This window comes from Drosophila persimilis, unplaced genomic scaffold, assembly GCF_003286085.1.
Source record: "Drosophila persimilis strain 14011-0111.01,24,50 unplaced genomic scaffold, DperRS2 tig00000798-arrow-arrow-pilon, whole genome shotgun sequence".
In the NCBI taxonomy this organism is placed as follows: Eukaryota; Metazoa; Arthropoda; class Insecta; order Diptera; family Drosophilidae; genus Drosophila; species Drosophila persimilis.
The window spans coordinates 721362-743927 of NW_020825355.1; the positions used below are offsets into that span (position 1 = coordinate 721362).

General features: G+C 49.9%; 2 protein-coding genes across 2 annotated transcripts; both read left to right on the forward strand.

Annotated features, from left to right (window-relative positions):
* The first annotated feature begins 1404 nt into the window (after positions 1–1404).
* On the forward strand, positions 1405–11341 carry LOC6602455. Its single transcript, XM_026993009.1, has 19 exons — positions 1405–1504; positions 1564–1604; positions 1682–1975; positions 2212–2339; positions 2629–2733; positions 3081–3269; positions 3346–3476; positions 3567–3677; positions 4359–4453; positions 4530–4626; positions 4689–4781; positions 4865–5020; positions 5086–6991; positions 8478–8582; positions 8686–8867; positions 8942–9118; positions 9190–9512; positions 9581–10291; positions 10334–11341. Exons 1-19 carry the CDS (start codon positions 1449–1451, stop codon positions 11212–11214), a joined length of 5781 nt encoding a protein of 1926 aa, XP_026848810.1. The 5' UTR covers positions 1405–1448; the 3' UTR covers positions 11215–11341.
* A 1660-nt stretch (positions 11342–13001) lies between these two features.
* On the forward strand, positions 13002–22515 carry LOC6602453 (laminin subunit gamma-1). Its single transcript, XM_002027453.2, has 10 exons — positions 13002–13042; positions 15632–16015; positions 16215–16342; positions 16414–16541; positions 16606–17220; positions 17853–18264; positions 18350–20938; positions 20999–21335; positions 21394–21694; positions 21761–22515. Exons 2-10 carry the CDS (start codon positions 15824–15826, stop codon positions 21970–21972), a joined length of 4914 nt encoding a protein of 1637 aa, XP_002027489.1. The 5' UTR covers positions 13002–13042; positions 15632–15823; the 3' UTR covers positions 21973–22515.
* Positions 22516–22566: the final 51 nt, after the last annotated feature.

The following is a 22566-nucleotide window of genomic DNA, read 5'->3' on the forward strand; positions in this document are numbered from 1 at the left end:
CTCTAGGACTCTCAGACACAGACACAGACACAGAGACAGGCTCAAGAGTCGAGCACACATTCGGGTAATGAACCCATTGGCGGCTGGCATTGTGCTACACGTGCGCAGATTTCTGGGGCGTTCGGAGTCGCCATGGGCTTCGGCGGGAGCGGGAAGCACGCACAGATAAATTTGATGTTAATTAAAGCCTCAGCAAAAACTTCATTTAATTAAAAGGGAACGAAAGTGAAATCAGAGAAAGGCAAGGAAAGCAAAAGCGAAACACAAAACACAGCGGAGAGCGCCAAAACATATTTCAATAGTGGGCGCTCCCATGACACAAAGAAAGGACTGGAAAATCCTATATATATATACATACATATATATATGTATAGTTTTTTGTGTGTTTTGTGTTAGAATTCGCGATTTTCTTTATCAACCCTTGCATGTTTGATTTTCATTTACATGACCAGGCCGTGATGGGAAAGGAGAGGTAACAGAGGACAGGACTGGACAGAACAAGAAGCCAAGAATACAACGTGACTCAATATCAACCCACACACATATTCATAGGAACCAGCAAACACACACACAAGCACACACACATAGACACAGTCCTCGTAGCACTCAGACCTGGCCACCATCTAAATGGACATTCGAAGTTACGCCCGGACACGGCGTTGTTATCACATGCCGCTGGCGATTCTTACACTCATTCGTCTTCGTTCCAACTGGGCGAGGAAGTCAGATACTGCCCCGTACGTGTGTATGTATGTGTCCTGGCTTCCTCTCGATCCCTACCGCAATGTCCTGGTGCCTGTCTATGTAAATTCCTTTACGTTACACAGCGCTCGCTGTGTGCGTTTTGGGCACGTTTTGGCTTTGATAAGTTGGCCATGGGTTGGTCATTGGTGTTAGACTGTGCTGTGGGCCAGGACTCTACTCGACTCCCTGTCTGTTCTTCATTCATATTCATTCATTATTAGAAAAAATTCAGCATTCGCTAGTGTCTGTGTGAGCGAGCATGGGGGCGGAGGTATAGAAGTATTTGTGTTAGTCGTTGTCCTTTTGGATGATGGTCTTTTGCGCCTTGCTGGCCTGGTAAGCGGGCTAAGCCGTTCAGTCTGCGCATAAGGCTCCTCCGACGCGCTACGGCGAAGGACGAACTAACTAACAACTGGGAATTAAATAGTTTTCCTACATCCTGTGATGAAGACTCTTCAGCACACCTCAAAGCGGTGCAAGAGGATACTCAGTTACAACTAAGTTAATCCTTAAAGTGCAATTATTATTAAGCAATTCTGAAGAATTTTGCATAACGAGTATTAAATGTGACAAGTGTGATTAAGATAATTAGTAAGTTTTAAAACTACAACCCAAATTCCCAGAACAACTCTGGTGTCACCTCGCCACATCAATTATCTGTGACCTGGGCCCCGCCATGCGACTTGAATAAAGGGGGCTGGCAAATGCAGAGCAGCGCCGATGAGAAGAGGGAATTCTACAGAGGACAGAGGGGAAAGAGGTGAGTAGTCTTGCCGGAAGGAATTCCCTACATTTCTCATGCAATAATTACAAATACAGAGCCGCTTCGCAGGAGGAAAATAGGTCGTATGAGCTGAACGGTAGGAGAAGATAACTTTTCCACGCCATCTTTGGACTCCATCTCAGCTTTTTCACTACCAAACATATTCTTGCACAGATTTCCAATCACAGAACCAGAGCAGCGACGCCGAGAGCAGCCACCAGGAGCCCCACTTTGTCGTCCAGTCTCCTCCTCCGCCTCCACAACTTTATGAAGATGGCGGCACTGGCGATGTTGACGATGAGGAGGACTACTCAATATCCGTATCGGCAATAATGCAGAGACGTGCCAGTGTACGCGGCTATCGGGGAAAACGTGGCAGTCGCAATTCGCGACGAGCATCTAGTCCCATGGATCACGTGCTGGATAGTGTGGAGCGGCGGCGCTCCAGTGTCTATACGACAAGTTCAGGCAAGGCACTCCAGCAATTGTGGGGAAAAGATTTCGCTTAGTTAACGAGCAGCTGCAGTGGAGATGGCAGATGGAGATGGGCGTCCTCTAGTGGCGGCTAATCAACGTCTGGGGGCCTCTTTTCTGTAATTTCCCAGGCTACGTGCGGCCATTTAGACGGTCACGAGCGTGGAGCCCACTCGGCGTATGTGTAATGTGTAACGTGTGTGTGTGCTTTGCTTTGGTTTACTTCACAGAGGAGGGCACCAATCAGGAGTCCACGCAAGAGCAAATCTTTGAGAACATACGCCTACACAAGGAGGTTATACAGTCGGTGAAGTTACAGCCATGGCCCATCCGCAAGAAGCTCAAGTTGGTGCGGCAGGTGGGTACGGAATGTTGGCTGAGTGGGAGAGAGTGGGAGGGCCTCGAAACTGGGCGCGTTCGTTTTCACGCTGCCTGTCAGGTCGTTGAAAATGTTACGACCTCCTCCTCCCTTCGAACACTCCACTCATCAAATCCTCACAGCAAACTTTTCGATTTCATTCACACCACCTCCTTCTTATCTTTGTTCACGTTCTTTCCATTCCCGGGTTTGCCCCGTCTTGTGGCTTCGCCCTGGCATTTTTAATGATGTTTGGACTTGGATCTGCCCCCCGTGCATGTGTTGACAGGCCAAAACATATGTGGCACGCCACGAGGGCGCGCTTCAGGAGCGCTTCGCCATGTCACGCAGCACCCGAGACTTGTGGGCGAGGTTTAAAATTTTAATGGCGGCAGTAAGTGATTTTCCCCTTATCCCAGTCTTCTCCTCAGCAGCAAATTTTCAGAGCCGGAAACGCCTGCCGAATACAAAATGCATACTGCAGAGTGCAGAATGCGCCCAGCCCCCTAGTAGGGTGAAAATATTTATGTTTACACAATTTATGGGCCACTTTCCGGACTGGATGCCAGAACGGACGGACATTCAATAAATCCCCAGTCGCATAATTCACAGATTTATGCTCGGTTCGGTGGCTGGCATTCACTTGAAAACCAATTAAAATACGAACTTGGGATGCAACTCCTTGGGGACTCCATGCCATGCCCGTAACTCATGTGCTTCCCCTCTATCTCCAACCTGCAGCGCTGGCGACACTGGAAGCGGGAGACGACCAGCTTCCTAACCGTCCTCATACCCTGGGAGCTGCGCATCAAGGAAATCGAATCCCACTTCGGCTCCGGCGTCGCCTCCTACTTTACATTCCTGCGCTGGCTTATGTGGGTCAACATTATGATAGCCATTCCGCTGGTGGCCTTTGTCATCGGACCGGAGGTGGGTAGCCGTAACCAGCGAGAAAGCCCCCATTTATGCATTCATTTGTGTGTCCGTTGTGTTTCTTCTCGCCCAGTATTTCGCCACGAAGCACGGGGAAACGGATCCAAGGAAACGCATGACCGACGCGGAACGAAATGTGGCTGGCAATCTCTTCACATTCTGGGAATTTGAGGGATTCCTCAAATACTCACCTATGTTTTATGGGTAAGTTTCCTCCGCACCTGCCGATAATTACCCTGCTCATCTTCCCTGCTTCCTTTGCCTTCTGTTCTTTGTTTGTCTCTCTTTCCGCAGTTACTACTCGAGCACTTCCGGCATCAGCGTTTCCGGATATAAGCTGCCCTTAGCCTATTTCCTTACCGCCGTCTTGGTTTACATCTACAGCTTTGTGGCCACGCTGAGAAAGTGAGTATGGCTAGGACTATGGGGTCGGGGGCCCTGGGGGTGTCCGTGCAGAAGAGGCACTTCATTAAATCTCTGGTCATCGAAGCCGCAAAAAGCAAACTAAATGTCAGACTGCTCGTTAATTAATTAAACAAAACTGAAGCGCTGATTAAATAATACAAATCTTGGCACGGGCGTGTCTGGCTCACGAAACTTTTGCCCCCCTTAAAAAAAGAGGAAGGAGCAGAAGCCATAAAGGAATTGACCATTATGAGTTACGCACGCACAGGGACACAGACACGTGCAGGGGGCGGTAAGCTGGATGGCAGGACTGTAGGTCTATAGGGCGGAAACGGAAACGAAACGGCAAAACGCCATTTTGACCAGGCGAACGCCATTGGGCTGCTCGCTTTAATGGCTTTGTCGGCATTATGCTGATTTCGTAATTGAACAAAGTAGCAATGTCAACAGTGAGCAGTGAGCGAGCCCAGCCCTGACCTTGCCACTTGTCGTGGCACGTGCTCAGAGTGCGTGAATTATACGTATGTTTAAGCTGCATTAGGATAACTGGAATTGGGATTGGAATAGGGTTCGGGATTGTCAGGATTTGAGCACAAATTATGGCTTGTAAGAGCGGGATATGCAGGAGGAGCGGAAGCAGCAGGACCAGCAGCTGAAACTTTTTCCCTGATTTCTCAATAGAATGGCAGAGAACTCTCGCAACTCGAAACTTTCCTCGAAGGATGATGAGTGCGTCTTCTCGTGGAAGCTCTTCACCGGCTGGGACTTTATGATTGGTAAGTGGCCGACCACGCAGCTGAGCTGTCGTTATAGAAACTTTTGCAACTCTTGCAACTCTTGCAACTCTCACAGGACACGCGGAGACGGCGCATAATCGCATTGCATCCGTGGTTGTCGGCTTCAAGGAGGCCTTGCTGGAGGAGGCCGAAAAGAAGAAAGATAATCGCAAGTAAGTCCCCGCCAAGTTTAAGCTATTCGCGTGCCATAATCAATGGGGTAATGCCCTTTCAGCTGGCGGGTAATCCTCCAAAGAATACTGGTCAATATATTGGTAATGGGTCTGCTGGGTCTGTCGGGTGCCACGGTGGTGCTGCTTGTCAATCAGTAAGTGAACCGAGAAGAGCACATCTCCCAGGCAGACTGCCACTTATTCCTGGCTTCGCTTTGGCTTTGCTTTGCTTTTGCAGCTCTGAGGATTTGGCCAAACACGACAACTGGCTGAGCAGGAATGCTGTGAACGTGACCATGACGTTGCTCTCCTTCTTCTTGCCCATGATATTCGAGGCTCTGGGTTTGTTTGAGAACTGGCATCCCAGGCAGCAGCTAAGATTGCAGCTGGCAAGGTAAGAAAATAAATATAGCGTCCTCTCTCCCAGGGGGTATCTTATCCTCTGTGTATTTCCTGCAGAATTATGATACTCAACATGCTGAATCTGTACTCCCTGATGTTCTCCTTCATCTACAAGATCAACAGCAAGGAGAAGCCGCTGCAGTTGCTGAAGCTGGAGAACGAGACCAACACAATGGAGCTGCAGAATCTTTTAAGCTCCATCGAGGCCCTGCGTGCCATGACGCCCACCACGTCGCTCTACAGCGACAGTACATCGGAGGGCCTGTTCGACGAATCCACTTCCACTGCCGCGTGGGGCGAGGATGGAGGCAGCACCACCGACGGCCTGCTCTCTACGACAGCAGCCGCCGCCCTGATCTCCTCCGCTGTGCAGCGGATCAAGTGCTATAACATGACTTTCAAATGCTCAAAACCTATACGAACCATAATCAGTGCAAAGAACTTGGCCACCACACTGATGCTGCTTAATCTGACAACACCTACCGTGCTGCCACCAACCACTTTACCCACTACTTTACCCACCACTTTGCCCACTACTTTGCCCACTACTTTGCCAACGACTTTGCCTACAACTTTGCCTACAACTTTGCCTACAACTTTGCCAACGACATTGCCCACGATCCCGACCACGGAACCGACTACAATTCGAACGACTTCATCGCTTTGGACAACGGTAGCCACGAAAGCTACCACATTGACCACAGAGCCGAGCACAACGACACCTTGGAACACAGTTCCGCCTTCAACAAGCACCCCTGAAGAATCTACAATAACGAAAGCCCCCACGACTCCCACGACCGCAAGGGCAACGACAGCCGTACCAACAACTTTAAGGCCAAGCACTATTTCGACCACCACCACCACGGAAGCACCCAAGAAAGAAGAGGAGGAAGAATTCTTCTATACCACCGACAACGACAACGAAGATGTCTACGACTATGGCAGCGATGAGCCGCTGGCATCACCCTCCACTGTGGCTCCGGACAACGACAACTTTTCCAGCTACACGGACTATTCGGAAGATCCGCCCGTTTCGGATAATGACTACGAGGACACGGAGGACGGGGACACCACCCAACAGGCCGATGATCCCCTGGCTCTGGTTCTGGCCCAATTGGATGATGACGAGGAAAAGGCTCATATCCGAACGAAAAGGGCTTTGGGCGATGCACCTATATGGCGAACTAGCAAATATAGTAGACGACATCGAAATGAATCCAGTGTCACTGGGAGACAAGCTGGGTCCACCACAGAGTCTGCGAATACGCCACCAAGCCGTTGGCCCGTTTATAGGCCACCCTATAGACCTCCCACAACAAGGACGACTGCCAGCACTAGACCCACCAAGAGGATACTCACCGAAGAGGAGTGGAATAACCTCATAAATCAGTTGAGACTTGGGCGCAGAAAAACCACCACAACTACGGCCACTCCCACCACCAGCACCCGACGAGCACGAGGATGGTTTAGGACAACAACCGTAGAAAGTACGTCAACCACCGAGGATTACACATCATCCACCACAGAGTTTGGCACTGACTCAACCAGCCCAGAAAGCAGCACCAGCAACGGCGGCAGCAGCACCACTGAGGATGACTATTCCTTCACTGAACGATATGGAAAGACCCCGTACTATATAGGATACGGGAATGCGGCGGAGATCGGGAGCACCGTCTATTACGACGAGGACAGCGAGTACCTAGAGCTCTGTGTAATTACCGTGTGTCCCAAGGGGCCAGAGGACGACATATTCGGTGGCAGCACCACCGATGGCCTGGACAGCACCACCCCTAGCAGCGACAGCAAGCATCTATCCACAGTCAAGCTGACTCCCCTGGAGCGGAAGATGAAGCGTCTGCGGGAGGTGAAGCTGGCGATTAAGCAAATCCAGACCAATTTGACAACCATGTGCTGGGAGACGTCTCTGGGCCAGGAGCTATCAAAGGTCATCGTCTTCGATGGGGTGAGTGTACGAGGGAAACCAGCTGCTGAGCAATCCCAAAGATGCCACAGTTTAAAAGTGAATTTATCACCAGAAGCAGCTATCAATTTCCCGACTCGACTCCGGGCTCTCGGAAGCGAGCCAACCAACTGCTACTGTATCAAAATCTATTTAGCCCAAAATATGATTGAACCCAAAGCGGAGTATCTGTGTACACAGGGGGGCAGACCAGAAGGGAATTTCAGCCATTCTGTTGGCATCTCTTGAGCGTTTTGAGCGTGAAATCCCGTTTAGCTAAATTATCCGGAAAATTTAACGCAAAATTTGTTTTCCGTTCTTTCGTCTCTTCCTGGGGTACACGGGGGTGTACGAGTAGAAAAATCAAATTTTTGCGCTCGTCTAGAAACCCAAAATCAACTTGACTTAAAAAAGGCCAACGTCGGAAAAAGAGCAAATCTGAATAGGGAAATATTTGAAAGGAAGAAAAGGAAGCACAAACGAAAAGTATTTTATCATAATAATCGCTCTCGGGAGTCTTTCCATTGATACAAAACGCAGCTGGCATTCAGGCAGAGCAGGAAATGGAAGTGGAAGTGGGCGAGGAAGTGGGAAGGGGGGGCACACTTACGAATCCCCCCTGTGCAATCCGAAATCGAAAATTTACATAAGCCATAAGCATGATTGTGAACTTTAGCCCTCGAACGCCAAGTCTTATTTGCCCATTTGCCACGATGAGTCTCGAGTGTCGATTGGCATCCCATTGGGGCTGCTTGCTCTTGCTGTTCGCTGAACTTAAAGTCTAATCGTAAACAAATTCAGGGAATTGCTAAAGTTTTCAAGGTTACCCTGCCCATCAATGACCTGACATCGATGTTATCCAGTCGGTGCTATCAGACAGAACAAATGTGAGGAGCAACCATAACAGAACTAGGCGGGCATTGGGGGCATTCAAAGGGATCTCAATCCAGGGATTACTTTCCCTTTTATTTCGTACTTAACATTTGTCCGACATTCGTGTAAACTGCCGGGGTCAAGGCTGAGCCACAAAAAAATAAACAAAATGGGTCTGGTACCCAATTTGATTATGCATCCGACATGGCGTACATAATCTCTATTAAACGATTTAAGCACATAAATTAAACAAGTTACGGGCAGGGGCTTAAACGCATTCATGCTTTACGCATAACAAAAGGCCCGCAAAGTAAAATTGAGTGTGCTCTTTGTGTGTGGCCTCTCGGATACTACTTGAGCCCGGTTTCGTTTGGCTTTCGATTCGAACTTGAGGCACGTGTTCGTGCATGAACAGCGACCAAAATGTGTATGGGGATTCTGTGGGATAGTTCGGCTAGACTAGGGAAATCAGCCGTAAACTACAAGACACAGATCCACCAGCAAGGACATGACAGGGACAGTTGCGTGTTTCAGCTTTAAAGTGTCTGGAGTCCGAAATCCGACCGGAGCTTCATTGCAAAATGCTTATTAAGCCCACCTTCTTCTCATTCAAAAGCTGATGTCCATTGTGGCCCCACTCTGCATCGACTTCCTGCGTGCTTTGTTTGTGCGCTACGTCAATCAAAACTGGTGCTGGGACATGGAGAAGACTTTTCCACAGGTAAGTGCGAGGAGAGCCCGGGACTCTGTCTGGCTCTGGCTCTGCCTCTGACTCTGGTGCAGGTGCAACTTTGACTAATGCGAGGCTTTGTTTTCGTGGGCAGTACGGGGACTTCAAGATAGCCGAGAACATCCTGACGTTGATTAATAACCAGGGCCAAGTGTGGATGGGCATATTCTTCTCGCCGGGCCTGGTACTCATCAACCTGGTCAAGCTGATGATTATGATGTACTTCAGGTCGTGGATAGTCCTCACCTGCAACGTGCCCCACGAGGTCGTTTTCAAGTGAGTGTCCCCTATTGGGTGGCTGAATTGGGTTAATGGAATGGCTGCTAATCCAGTGCCATCTCTTCTTGTAGGGCCTCCAAGTCAAACAACTTCTACCTGTCACTGCTGCTGACCATGTTGTTCCTTTGTGTGCTGCCCGTGGGATATGCCATTGTCTGGCTGCGTCCCTCCTGGCACTGTGGACCCTTCTCGGAGTACAACCGGATTGCCGAGTTCATTACAAACACCACCCGTAATGCCCTGCCCCAGTAAGATGACGAGGAATCTCATGCAAACCGAAGAACCGAGGAAGTCATTGGGTATTATTGCCTAATTTCAGACAACTCCATGAACCCCTGGACTACCTGACCTCATCGAGCACCGTGATTCCCTTGCTGCTCCTACTCATCCTGATCATCTACTATCTGGTGTCGCTGACGGGCGCCCTGCGCGAAGCCAACCAGGACCTGCGGACGCAGCTGCAGAAGGAGCGCGAGGAGGAGCGCAAGAAGATCTTCAAGGTGCCCGAGGTCAAGCAGGCGGAACCGACGGCGACAACGTTGACAAATCGCTGGCGAAAGGTACTCGAAGCATCCTCGCCAGTCACCCCCACCCAGCAGCCCGATTTCGACACGGAGGAGTACAAGAATCAGGCCAGAAAGGGTAAGCCCAAGAAGAAATATATCCTATCTCAGCTTGCAAATCATTTGTTCTGACTCTCTCCTCGCCAGAGCTTATCTCACGCATCATGAAGAAGGCCCTACGCAAGGGCTCGGCCACCTCGGACGAAGACTCCTTTGTGCGACGTGATGACGACGATACGGACACTGAGCACCAGGACTCCCTGCCCCACGATGAGGAGGCCAAGGACAAGCGGTTCGGCCTGTCGCGACTGCAGCAGATTCGTCGCACTCGGAAGCCCTCGCTGGTGGACATTGTGCAGATTGCCAAGCAGGAGCGGGCCCGGGCCAGTTCCATTGTGGCTGCCAATGGTGGAGGAGTGGCCAGCAGTTCAGGGGCGGGTGGCGGAATTGGTGGCAACTTTCCCGTGAAGGAGCCGCATCCCAAAAGCCGTTTTAAAGTTGAGAAACACGAGCGAAGAGATAGAGGCAGCATGAAAGAGAAAAAGGAGCCCAGGCACAAGCAACCGCCCCCCTACGAGTCGCCCAAGGAGAATGAACATGATCCGGATACAAATTCAAGGATTGTCAGCGAGCGCCGCGCCAGCTTGCTACGCCGCCACAAGGAGCAAGGGGAGGACGAGTCGAAGCCACCCACACCAGAGCCGCAGACACCCACGACAGAACGCGTCCAACAGACAGCAGAGGAGTCAACACCCGAAACGCCTCCGCTGGCCAAGAGCAAATTCCACATAGTTGACGAAAAGAAGCCGCCGCAGGAGGTAGAAGATAAACCCTTGCCATCGCCCAAGGAAAGTGGAGGTGGAAGTGGCGGAGGAGGAGGCGGAGGAGGCGGCGGAGGAGGCGGCGGAGGTCTCGAGGCTATTGGCCTCGGAAAGTTCAAGTTTCGCAAGCACAAAATCAAGTCAAATAATGCGGTTGCTAAGCCAGAGCCTGAAGTGTTCAAGTTCGATGAGAGGAGCGTGGAGAAGAGCAAGGCTGGAGGACTCTCAGATGTGCCCGCCTCGGATCACCTAAGCAGCGAGGTGGCCGGCGGAGAGGAGCAGCAGCCGAACCTGCCCTCACCCACGCCCAGTCAGGGCCATCATCAGCGCCAGTTGTCTGTGCTCTCGCGACAGGGACGCAAGAAGATTGGCTCTCTTCTCGCCCTCGTACGCGAGGCTGTAAACCTCAAGAAGGACGATGTAGAGCAGGGCTCGGATGAGTCTCCTGGTCCTACCACGCCCACATATTTGGCCTACACACCGCCCCCACCACCTTCAGTATTGTCGAGCAACTCCAGCGCCACTGCCCTCGAGATGCCACCTACACCGGAACCAGAATCTCCAACTCCCAGTGCACCTCTGCATTTTGGCAGCGGCACATCCTCATCGTCTGGTCGTCCAAATTCGCGGCCACCCAAGCCACCGCCAGGGATGGCCACCCCGACGGCCACATTGGCCACAATGGATGACTTGGAGGAACTGGATTTGCCCGGACCCATCACATTTCCCAACCGAAGCGCCTCCCAGCGACGTCGCACCATGAGGCAGGACTCGCAGAGCTCCATTTGGTCCGATAACATACCCACAATCACCATCAGCACCACCGGCAGCGATGAGTGCATTGTGGAGGCGGTGCCGCCGGAAAATGGGCTGCCAGAGACGCGTAGCAGTGAACCGCCGGGGCCCACGGTCAACATTATCAAGATCAACATTGAGGACGAGGAAGAGCAGGATAAATAAATGCTCGTCCTTCAAGTGCCTTGAACGCCAGATTGTCTTCTTAACCGAAGGAATTAGTATTCTTCCTACTCTCTAATCACAATTTAGCTTGAATCTTGTTCTTCTAACTGACTACCAAACAATACAATACTCGTACAATACTTTCATTAAATAACTTAATTCCTTATGAAAATTGAAATAAAATCTATATATTGCACGGAATGAGATTTTTTGTTTTACATATGAAAAAATTCATTTAAGTATTGGTTCACTTGAAATCAAATAAGACGCGCAAAGCATAGTGCTGGCAAACGTCTGGCATTGGTATCGATAGCTTAAAAGAAGCTTTTAGCTGTGCAAGTTTATGTATCGTCACTCATGACCTTTTTACACTGCCGCGCGTTTCGTATCGATATCGGAATAAACGCAGTGACGCAGAATAGGCGTTAACACTGGCAGACGCAGGGTATTGCGGCATGAGAAGAGCTGATTTGTGTTGCTGAAACAAGCAGGAAAGCTACTGAAATTTTCAAATCAACAAAATTATGGAAAAGACTTGATGCTCATATATATTTAATATTTTCAATAATTTCTTTGTAGAGTTTGTCTGAGATCTTCCTCTCAACATTAAAACAACCGATATTTTCCTCCCATATATGGATGGATTCATGGATTCAAAATAATGCCTGATCTAATGATACTAATCGAATATTTCTGCGTTCGAAAAGGACGCAACTTTTTGTCATCCTATGTAAAAAAAAACTGAGTCTCCGGCATGACACAGTCCAAGTATTTACTTTTATATGAATATAAACCAATTATTGGCGTGGTTTCAGTGTGATGAGAAGTTTTAAATAATATCAAAATAGCGGGGCTTAGTATAAGTATGTTAACGAACACGTCCATTCCCATTTATTTGCAGTGTTGGCGCCGTCCGTTGTCAACACTATTGAATTGATCAAATTAAAAGCTCTGTCATAAAGTTTCCAAATTTCTGCGGACGCAACCAAATGGCGCCAGAGTAAAATTATTTGAATTTGAAATTAAATTTATATTGAAATATTTTCAATTTACAATGGAACTCAACTTAAATTATACTATCTAAATATTGTACTTTTAAAATAAATATTGCCAGAACTATATCCAGAACTACCTTCGCCCACAAACGTAAACTCAGGCCTACAAAAATTTTTAAAAATGCTCCTTCAATTAAAAGAGCGTTTTTACTATGTATTAATAAATGATAGTTCCCTAGCTATTACAGTATATGCATACATGTACATGTATTCATCAGATTAGTTTATTCAGAAATTGAATTTCATTTGGAACTCAGTTCGAAAAGAATATGATTTCTTCAATGAAACCGAAAGTGCTGCGACGTTTGTCGTACAATAACCTTCTTATCAGCTGCCCGAGCGATAACCTGCTAACTCCAAAAACTAAAAACTAGACAAAATGTAGAGCAGAGAGCGGCACTGCACAGCTTCCTGGCTATTACCGAGCCACATAGAAAACCTAGAAAACCAACTCTTATAAGACAATCACTGCTCAAATATTTACCAGATTAAATGGTATTTCACTTAGGAAATATGAAGCCCAACGAAAACGAAGAGCAGAGCAATTAAAGTGCGAGTACCATAGCACTGAAGATCATCTGAATCTTCTGGGACAGAGAGCCCACAAGACCAGCAAGATCTGTGCCCGCTCTGAGCACACTCACAGATACAGATACAAAGAGAGCCGCTCCGCATAGAGTTTCACTCGACTGAGAGTTGCGATCGGCCGATCGTCGCATTCCTCGAAAATCCGTTGAGCGTTGCGGTTGTTGCCTGTCTCTCCTGAGCGACGAGTAAGTGATCGGTGATCGGGTGCTCTGTGGATGTGGAGCCCACTCCATTGTAAATGTGGTGTGGTTGTGTGGTGCAGTGTCGTGCGGAGCGGAGCGGAGCGAGGCGGAGGAGTCTCAAGTTTTCTTGGGTCACTTTATTTTTTTTTTTGACTGTCTTGCTGCTGCGGGCCAGAGACAGGGACCAGCCAGGCAAAAAGAAAACCTCTAGATAAAAAGTATCTTGTGTTTATTGTGTGTGTGGCTATGGCCATATGACAAAGTGTTTACTCGAAAGGTTCTTGCCTTCGATGTGCTGATACAATTACACGAATGAAACGCGTACAATGTGGTAGGGAAAACAGAGCAACATAATACGAGTGCGACGACAACAGTCAGCAGAAAAGTGAAATGGTAGAAAAATTCAGAAAAGTGTGCACACTTCCATTGAAATCTGAATGAAAGAAACCCAAATGAAAATAACCCCTGCAACAATTGTCCTATTAATAATATCAGGAATATTTGGGAGATCTGAAATCCCCCAAAAGTGTCAGGCACATGCAGCAGCAGCATGTAATCTGGACTACCTAAAACACCGAAACAGAAACAGAAAATGTATCTACCACAAAAATAGCCGATAAATAAACGAAAATAACGCCAGTTGTTGCGCTCTTGCATCTGTGCATCTGTAAGATACGAAACGCGGTTCGGAGTTCGTAAAAGTATCTTGAGTGCTTTCGGGAGTGCTCATTTTGAGTGTGTTTTTTTTTCTGTTTTTCCTCTTCTCTACCTGCTGGCTACGTCTAAGTGTGTGTGCTAACGTTGTGTCTGTGTGTATGAGTTTGTAGTGAAGCAGTGGATAAAAACAAACGCTGCGATAAAGATACAGGCGAAAAGGTGCAAACAAAAAAGCAGTTTCAAACGCCACAGCGCAGGGCAGCGTAGAGCAGGGCAGGGCAGCGGATCGAATCAGATCTGTGGCTCCCAAAGCCAAGTCGTCTTTATATAGAGTCTGATATCACACTATGTGGAGACGGGCTAGTTCGTAGCCCCAAATTCTTATCGCAAAAGGAACTCGTGTTCATAGGCGCGTATCGCGTCCACACACAGAGCTCTTGGGCCGCTCCCGCTCAGCAAATGAAATCTGAATGGAGCGGATGTTCATTCGGACTATATACATACATACATAAGTACACAGATCTGATCGTACATATTGTGTGTACATACAATATCAGTGTGTGTTCTGGTGAGTTGGCCTCAGCTGAACTCGCCCGCCTGCAAAGGGTTCTCAGGCTGGAAGTCGAAACGAAATCGGAGACTCCATGAGCCCCAGCCTGACAACACAGACCCCAGAACGATTTCATGTGCTCAATTCGGACTCGAAGCGAAGCCGTTCTTGTGACCCGGGACTGATAAGCAAAAACATAGTACACATTTCGACTATAATCGTACAAGAAACCAACGAATCTGAATCTGTGCTACGCCTCAGGGGAAATTAATTGTGTACCATTGATAAAAACATGAAAGAAAAAAAATGTATATAATCTACGAATCTCTGGATCGGATCCTAGTTTGTTGACAAATTAACTGATCATAGCAGTAGGAATAGAATGAAACACGAGGCACGAGCGGAGAGTGAAAGAGCATAGTTCCAGGAATACCGTTTGGGAAACTTAAGTTATTATAGAACACAAGTCATGGAACATTTCAGAGCTCTGCATTCCTCTTGGTGCTGGCGGTATCAGCTTGCACTGGGTTCGCGTTCCGAATCTTACCCACAAGAACTGGAATTTTCTTGCTCTCAAAAGTCGAACATCTTAGCTTCTTCTCATCTGGTTGTGGCTCTTGCTAGGACCCCGCTCTATAAAGGGTGATATCATCGCCAGCTAGTACTTGCGGCAAATATTTGCTAATTAGTGCCTCAGACCAACCGCCTAACTGAATTCGTACATAAAGATACTGAATCTGGGATCTTAGGATAGCTTAAATGAATCTAGCCTTGCCGGGGATTAAGAATGCATCCACAGACTGCAGCAAAAATTTGAGCAAGCCCATTATTAAATGGCACAGCACATAATGACTGTGCCTCTGGGCGGAGTGAATGAAATCATCGGATATAATTATTTCAAGTTCCCGAATAGCGCAAATAGAGCCAGGGGACTGGGAGACTGTTAGTACATTGTATGTACATTATAGGAAGCAAACATACTATACAGAACTGTTCGGAGCTCATTTCGTTTCCAGCGCATATCTTTTTAGTTTATTTATGTCTCTCTCTCTGCTTGCGGCTGGCAGTTGTTTGAAATTTTCATTTGCAGTTTTGTTTTTTGGTTTTTTGTTGTTCTGCTTTTGGTTTCTGTTTATCCAAATGTACTACTGGAAGGCCGGCCAGACGCGTCTCACAGAGCTCATTGCGTGAACTGGTCGGGCAAAGTTTATTTTTCGAGCCATTTGTCCGAGGAACTAATTAAAAACCAGTCCCGGAATATGGTCTTCCTCTGTGCGTGTTTGCGAGTATATCTGCCACAATATGTGGCACACATGTTTCCAGATTTCGGGGATTGATTCTTAGATGATATTAGTTGACTCATGATGAACCAATGCATTTTCCAGCATATGACGGAAGTCGCTCACCAACCTCCAGCAGTAAGAGCAACGATCCAGTTATGAATTGAGCTGTGGAACGACGACGAAACTGAGAGGAAACCCACCTAGAATACAGATACTCGAAATAGTGTTCCCAAGTATCCTGTCACCTACCTATAGACTCTAAGCGAAAGGCTAAACCACCCAACGAAACCCACCATGAAGCGCAGCAGGTGGAGCCTATGTGGCTCCTCCACGGCGCGCTTGCTGCTGGTCGGCGTCCTACTTTCCTGCTGTACCCCAGACGCGTTCGGCGCCCAACGCACACCCATTAACTCCGCCGGACACGAGCTACGCGCCACCACGTTCATGCCGGCCCTCGAGTGCTACGATCCCTATGGCAGACCGCAGGTAAGTGCGGGAGGAATAGAGAGTCGCCCCCCAATATTTGTTTGTCCACAGACCAATTGAAAGAAATTATAAGTGGCTCAAGTATTTATTCATTCCGTTTTGGGGGGTCAAATTCAAATGAAAGATACAGACCAATTGAGCAATTAAGAGAATATTCATTGAGATGGTAAATATTGAGTCATCTGTTCATCCTTAATAGAAATGCCTTCCCGAGTTCATCAATGCCGCATACCAACTGCAATTCGAGTCGACCAACACCTGCGGCGAGCAGAGTGACACACACTTCTGCATACAGAATCCCAATCACAAGAATTGCGAGTTTTGCAGGTGAGTGTAAAATCCCAAATCGAAGCTAGCCAAACGGATGCCGCTATTTATTGGATCTTTCTCCCTTGCAGATACGAAGATCACAATCCCTCATTTCTGACGGACCTGCACGATCCGCAGAATCCATCCTGGTGGCAATCGGAGACCATGTTCGAGGGGATACAGCATCCCAACTATGTGAATCTGACGCTCCACTTACGTGAGTAGATCAACGTTTATAGCCAAGAAAATCCAGTTAATATTGCTTCCCTAAAATATTTCAGGAAAATCCTATGACATCACCTATGTGCGAATTCTGTTCCGCTCTCCTCGGCCCGAGTCCTTCACGATCTATAAGCGGACTTCGGAGAACGGTGCCTGGATTCCCTACCAGTACTACAGTGCCACCTGTAGGGACACGTACTTCCTGCCCGACTCCCGGGCCATCCGCAAGGGCGAGGGCGAGGCCCATGCACTCTGCACCAGCGAGTACAGTGACATTTCCCCGCTGCGCGACGGCGAGATCGCATTCTCGACCCTCGAGGGTCGTCCTAGTGGCATCAATTTCGAGCGCAGCCTGGAGCTGCAGGACTGGGTCACGGCCACCGACATCCGCATCACGCTGGATCGCCTCAACACCTTCGGCGACGAGTTGTTCGGTGATCCCCAGGTGCTGAAGTCCTACTTCTATGCCATCAGTGACATCGCCGTGGGTGCCAGATGCAAGTGTAACGGACATGCCAGCAAGTGCGTCGCCAGCACGGGTATGCACGGAGAGAGGACGCTGGTGTGCGAGTGTCGCCACAACACCGATGGACCCGACTGTGACCGCTGTCTGCCCCTGTACAATGACGTCAAGTGGAAGAGGGCCACCTCAACGGAAGTCAACGAGTGCAAAGGTAGGATGGGAATTATTAACTGGAAACAATTTAGAAGAGATGATGGAATCGGAGGGAAAATATATTCCCAGTCTTGAGGAAGTTTGTCTAGAATAGGACTAAACAACAACCAATGATATTTTGTGATAGGTAGACTGCTGTTCATTCAATTGAATTCAAAATTTTGTGTAATACTGCATAGTTCTCACAGCTAAATAGCGAAAGTCTTTTCTAGGAGACACGTTTTCCTCAGTGTAGGGGGAAACAGAGAGCAAACAGGTTGGCACAGTGGCTATCACTTATGTTGTTGTTACTGTTGAAAGACGAGCTCTGGCTTTCAACAGCAGCAGCCCACTGTATCTCGATAATGCTTTCTATATAAGGACAAACTACTTTTCCGTTAGCCGCTACTCACATCCGACAGAAGACGACCCATCAATCGAATCAGTCATGATGCTGCTTTGGTTGTCTGCGGTCCTCCTCTTGGTGGTGTCCGTGTCCTCTGTGCAAGGCCAGGCCTGGTCCCGTGACTACAGCCTCCAGACCAATCTCATTGGGACAGGGCCAGCCCATTGGTATCTGATCAACTGTATAAGATGACAGAGAACTTCTACAGGAACCTCTTTTGATGTTTGATGTTTCTCCTTTCACAGCCTGCAACTGCAATGGATTGGCGGACAAATGCTTCTTTGATGCCCATCTCTTCAACCAGACGGGTCATGGCGGCCACTGCTTGGACTGTCGCGAGAATCGTGATGGACCCAACTGCGAGCGCTGCAAGGAGAACTTTTACATGCGCGAGGATGGGTACTGTGTCAACTGTGGCTGCGACTCTATTGGATCCCGCTCGCTGCAGTGCAACAGCCAGGGCAAGTGCCAGTGCAAGCCGGGCGTGACGGGGGACAAATGCGATCGCTGCGACAACAACTACTACCAGTTCGGACCTCATGGCTGCCAGCCCTGTGGTTGCGACGGTCGGGGTTCCCATGAGAATACTCCAGCCTGCGATGCGGAGAGTGGCATCTGCTTCTGCAAGGAGAATGTGGAGGGCAGGCGGTGCAATGAGTAAGAAACCCCCCTCTCCCCCAACCGCCCAACGAACGAATCCATCTGGACGATCCTATCCTAATGTTCACTCTCCTCCTCTTAGGTGCAAGCCTGGCTTCTTCAACCTGGACAAGATCAACCGCTTTGGGTGTACGCCCTGCTTCTGCTACGGCCACACTTCCGAGTGCCAGACGGCACCGGGCTACTCGATTGTCTCCGTGGCCTCCAACTTCAACAAGTTCAAGGAGCGCTGGACGGCCATCGATCTGAACCGTCGCGAGGTGGACATCAAGTACAACCAGTACAGCCGCAGCATCGGGACCACCGCCCAGGGCAACGAATTCGTCTACTTCCAGGCCCCTGATCGCTTCCTGGGAGATCAACGTGCTTCATACAACCGCGACCTCAAGTTCAAGCTGCAGCTGGTGGGTCAGGTGGGGCCGAGCACCAGCGCCAACGACGTGATCCTGGAGGGCGCTGGCAGCAGGATCTCGCTGCCCATCTTCGCCCAGGGCAACGGCATCCCCGACCAAAATGTGAAGGAGTACACGTTCCGTCTGCACGAGCACCACGATTACCAGTGGCAGCCAAGTCAGTCGGCCAGGGGCTTCCTCTCCATCCTCTCCAATCTGACGGCCATCAAGATCCGTGCCACCTACTCGGTCCAGGGCGAGGCCATTCTCGACGATGTGGAGCTGCACACGGCGCATCGCGGTGCAGCCGGACACCCGGCCACCTGGATCGAGCAGTGTACCTGTCCCGAGGGCTATCTTGGCCAGTTCTGCGAGTCCTGCGCTCCCGGCTACCGCCATAGCCCGGCCCGAGGTGGACCCTTCATGCCGTGCATCCCCTGTGACTGCCACGGACATGCCGACATCTGCGACTCGGAGACCGGTCGCTGCATCTGCCAGCACAACACCTTCGGCGACAACTGCGACCAGTGTGCCAAGGGCTTTTACGGAGTCGCCCTGGGCGGAACTCCCTACGACTGTAAGCGCTGTCCCTGTCCCAATGATGGGGCCTGTCTGCAAATCAACGGCGACACGGTCATCTGCACGGAGTGTCCAGTGGGATACTTTGGCTCCCGATGCGAGCAGTGCAGCGACGGCTTCTTCGGAGACCCCACCGGTCTCCTGGGTACCGTGCAGACCTGCACGGGCTGCGACTGCAACGGAAACGTGGACCCTAATGCGGTGGGTAACTGCAACCGCACCACGGGCGAGTGCCTGAAGTGTATCCACAACACGGCCGGAGAGCACTGCGACCAGTGCCTGCCCGGGCACTTTGGTGACCCGCTGTCCCTACCCCACGGCAAGTGTGACCGCTGCAGCTGCTACGAGGCCGGCACCGAGCAGGACGAGCAGAGCATTTCGCGTTGCGACCAGGTTACCGGCCAGTGCCAGTGCAAGCCAAACGTCATCGGCCGCGACTGTGGCGAGTGCCAGCCGGGATACTTCAACATACGCTCCGGGAACGGGTGCGAAAACTGCCTGTGCGACCCCGTGGGCAGCTTCAACTCCACCTGCGACCGCTACTCGGGCCAGTGCCACTGCAAGCCGGGCGTGGTGGGTCTGCGATGTGACCAGTGCGCCAATTACTTCTACGGCTTCTCCTCGGAAGGCTGCAAGCCGTGCGAGTGCGACGAGAGCGGCTCCAAGGGCTTCCAGTGCGACCAAAGCGGACAGTGTCCTTGCAATGACAACGTGGAGGGACGTCGCTGCGACCGCTGCAAAGAGAACAAGTACGATCGCCATCGCGGCTGCATCGACTGTCCGGACTGCTACAACCTGGTGCAGGACGCCGCCAATCTGCATCGTGCTAAGCTGGCAAACTTGAGCTCCACCCTGGACGAGATTGCTCGCACGCCGGTGACCAATGACGAGGAGTTCGAGGCCAAGCTGCGGGCGGTGCAGGAGAAGGTTGCCCTGCTGTCCCAGGACGCCCGCGACAATGTCGGCGAAGGCGGCCAGACCTATGCAGAGGTCATCGATGACCTCCACAAGCGACTGGACAGCGTGCGGGAACATCTGCAGAGTGCAGACAAACTGCAAGAGGATGCCAACGTTGAGATAGACAAGGCCCGCAAGAACTACACGATTCTTCACGATATTACCGAGAATGCAAAGAGAGAGCTGCAGCAGGCCCTCGATCTACTCAACGACGAGGGTACCCAGGCATTGGCGAAGGCCAAGGACAAGTCCGTGGAGTTCGGCCAGCAGTCGCAGCAGATTTCGGACATTTCACGCGAAGCACGCGCCCTGGCCGACAAACTGGAGTCGGAGGCGCAGTTCGATCTGAAGAACGCCAAGGACGCCATGGATGCCGTGGAAAAGGCCCACCTTTTGGCCAAGAATGCCATCGATCTGCAGCAAAAGATTAGTGTGGAGCTACGCTCCGAAGTTCGGCTCGAACTGGACCAGGTGAAGCAGTCTCTGGGTGCCGTGGCTCAGACCTCCAAGGAGGCGCTGCGCAAGGCCAACGAGGTCTACGATACAGCCCTTACCCTCCTTAACGACGTGAACAGGCAGTCACAGCCGAACATTGACATCAACCAGCTGAAGCGGGATGCCGTGGCAGCCAACGAGCGCGCCGATCTTCTCCTCAAGCAGATCAACGAGCTGTCGAACAGCAACGGCGAGGTCTTTGCCGACTTCGAAGAGGAACGCACACTGGCTGAGGTTCTGCTGGAGCGGTAGGTTCCATTATGTTACCTGATGAACATTGTCCAACTAATCACTGTCCCACCCCGCAGAGCTGACAAACAGAAACAAGACGACATTGAGCTGCTGAATCGTGCCAAGACTGCACACGACAAGGCCACAAAGGCAGTGGAGCAGGGTGACAACACACTGAAGGAGGCAAACAACACCTACAATACGCTGGCCGGGTTCCAGTCGGATGTCCAGCGGTCATCCGAGAGTGCTGCCCAGGCACTGCAAACAGTTCCAAACATCGAGCTGGAGATACAGAACGCCGAGAGCCTCATCGGTCAGGCGGGCGAGGCTTTAGACGGAGCCAACAAGAATGCCAACGAGGCCAAAAAGAATGCCCAGGAGGCGCAGAAGAAGTATGCCGAGCAGGCTTCAAAGGTAAGCGATCTCTCTATCCTTCCGACTTAGTTCAATCTAAGTTCCCTCTGCCCGACAGGATGCAGAGCTGATTCGCCGCAAGGCAAACGAGACGAAGGTGGCTGCCAGGAACTTGCGCGATGAGGCCGATCAGCTGAACCATCGCGTAAAGCTGACCGAGATGGACATCTTCAAGCTGGAAGAAAGCTCCACCAAAGACGACAATCTCGTGGATGATGCCAAGCGAAAGGTGGGCCAGGCCAAGGCCGACACACAGGAGGCGCAGAAGCAGATCGAGAAGGCCAACGCCGAGCTGACGGCAATCAAGGATGAGCTGGAGAATCTGAAGGACATCAATACAGCTGATTTGGATAAATTGGGTATGTCGAGCCACATGTTGCACTCAAACATCAGGTAACTAATTCGATTTTAACTATATCTTTCAGAGAATCGGTTGACTATTGTCGAGGGCGAGATCAATCGCGTGAACCTCACGGGACGTATTGAAAAGTACCGGGAGCAGCGCACCATACAGAAAAATCTGATCGACAAATACGGCTCCGAGCTGAAGGAGCTGATGAAGGAGGTCGATAACATTGGTCAAATATCGAAGGCACTACCCAACAAGTGCTTTAGTCGCAATCGTCTGGAGCCCTAGACGAGGAGCTAGAACTAGACCCACTCCCAATAACAACTACTTCAATTAACCCTAAGAACGAGGAGGAGTCGAACGAGACGAACAAATCAGATTTATGATAGAACGTAGTCGTTGCATGAAATTATGTAATTTTAGTGCCTTAGACGAAATATTTTGATTAGTGACAAGACAAGGTTCCACAAAAGAGATCAACTAACCCACGTTAAGCTTTAACGCATCATGCCATATACTATAATGCAATCGAATGATGCCACTGTCGAGAAACAACTGCCAGCTGTGCTTCACCACGTACCGCGTTCAAGCCAGCCATGGATGTAATGGGCTGACTGTATTATATATTAAAGAAAGGAAAAGCACAGATACAAATACAAAAAAAGGAAATACGAAAACCTTGTACTCCAATCAGATAATCCAATTGCATTTCTCTATCTCAGCCTTTGTTCCAGCCTGAAATCTATTCTGTATACTTTTAATATACTTATATTAACATATTTGTCATCTACGTTTAATGTGCCAATTGCAACATGTGTCTTTGTGTATAAGTTGCCTAAAGATTTCACTTCAAAATATAACTTTTCCAACGTTGTAATTTTG

What these genes read in the sequence shown, in the direction of transcription:
- LOC6602455 (XM_026993009.1), top strand. Translation starts at nt 1,449, where the DNA reads ATGCAGAGCAGCGCCGATGAGAAGAGGGAATTCTACAGAGGACAGAGG. An exon ending in TGTCTATACGACAAGTTCAG is followed by an intron (nt 1,976 to 2,211) that starts GCAAGGCACTCC and finishes TTTACTTCACAG; the next exon opens with AGGAGGGCACCAATCAGGAG. An exon ending in CTAAGATTGCAGCTGGCAAG is followed by an intron (nt 5,021 to 5,085) that starts GTAAGAAAATAA and finishes TATTTCCTGCAG; the next exon opens with AATTATGATACTCAACATGC.
- LOC6602453 (XM_002027453.2), top strand. Translation starts at nt 15,824, where the DNA reads ATGAAGCGCAGCAGGTGGAGCCTATGTGGCTCCTCCACGGCGCGCTTG. An exon ending in AAGAATTGCGAGTTTTGCAG is followed by an intron (nt 16,343 to 16,413) that starts GTGAGTGTAAAA and finishes TCTCCCTTGCAG; the next exon opens with ATACGAAGATCACAATCCCT. An exon ending in GAGGGCAGGCGGTGCAATGA is followed by an intron (nt 18,265 to 18,349) that starts GTAAGAAACCCC and finishes TCCTCCTCTTAG; the next exon opens with GTGCAAGCCTGGCTTCTTCA.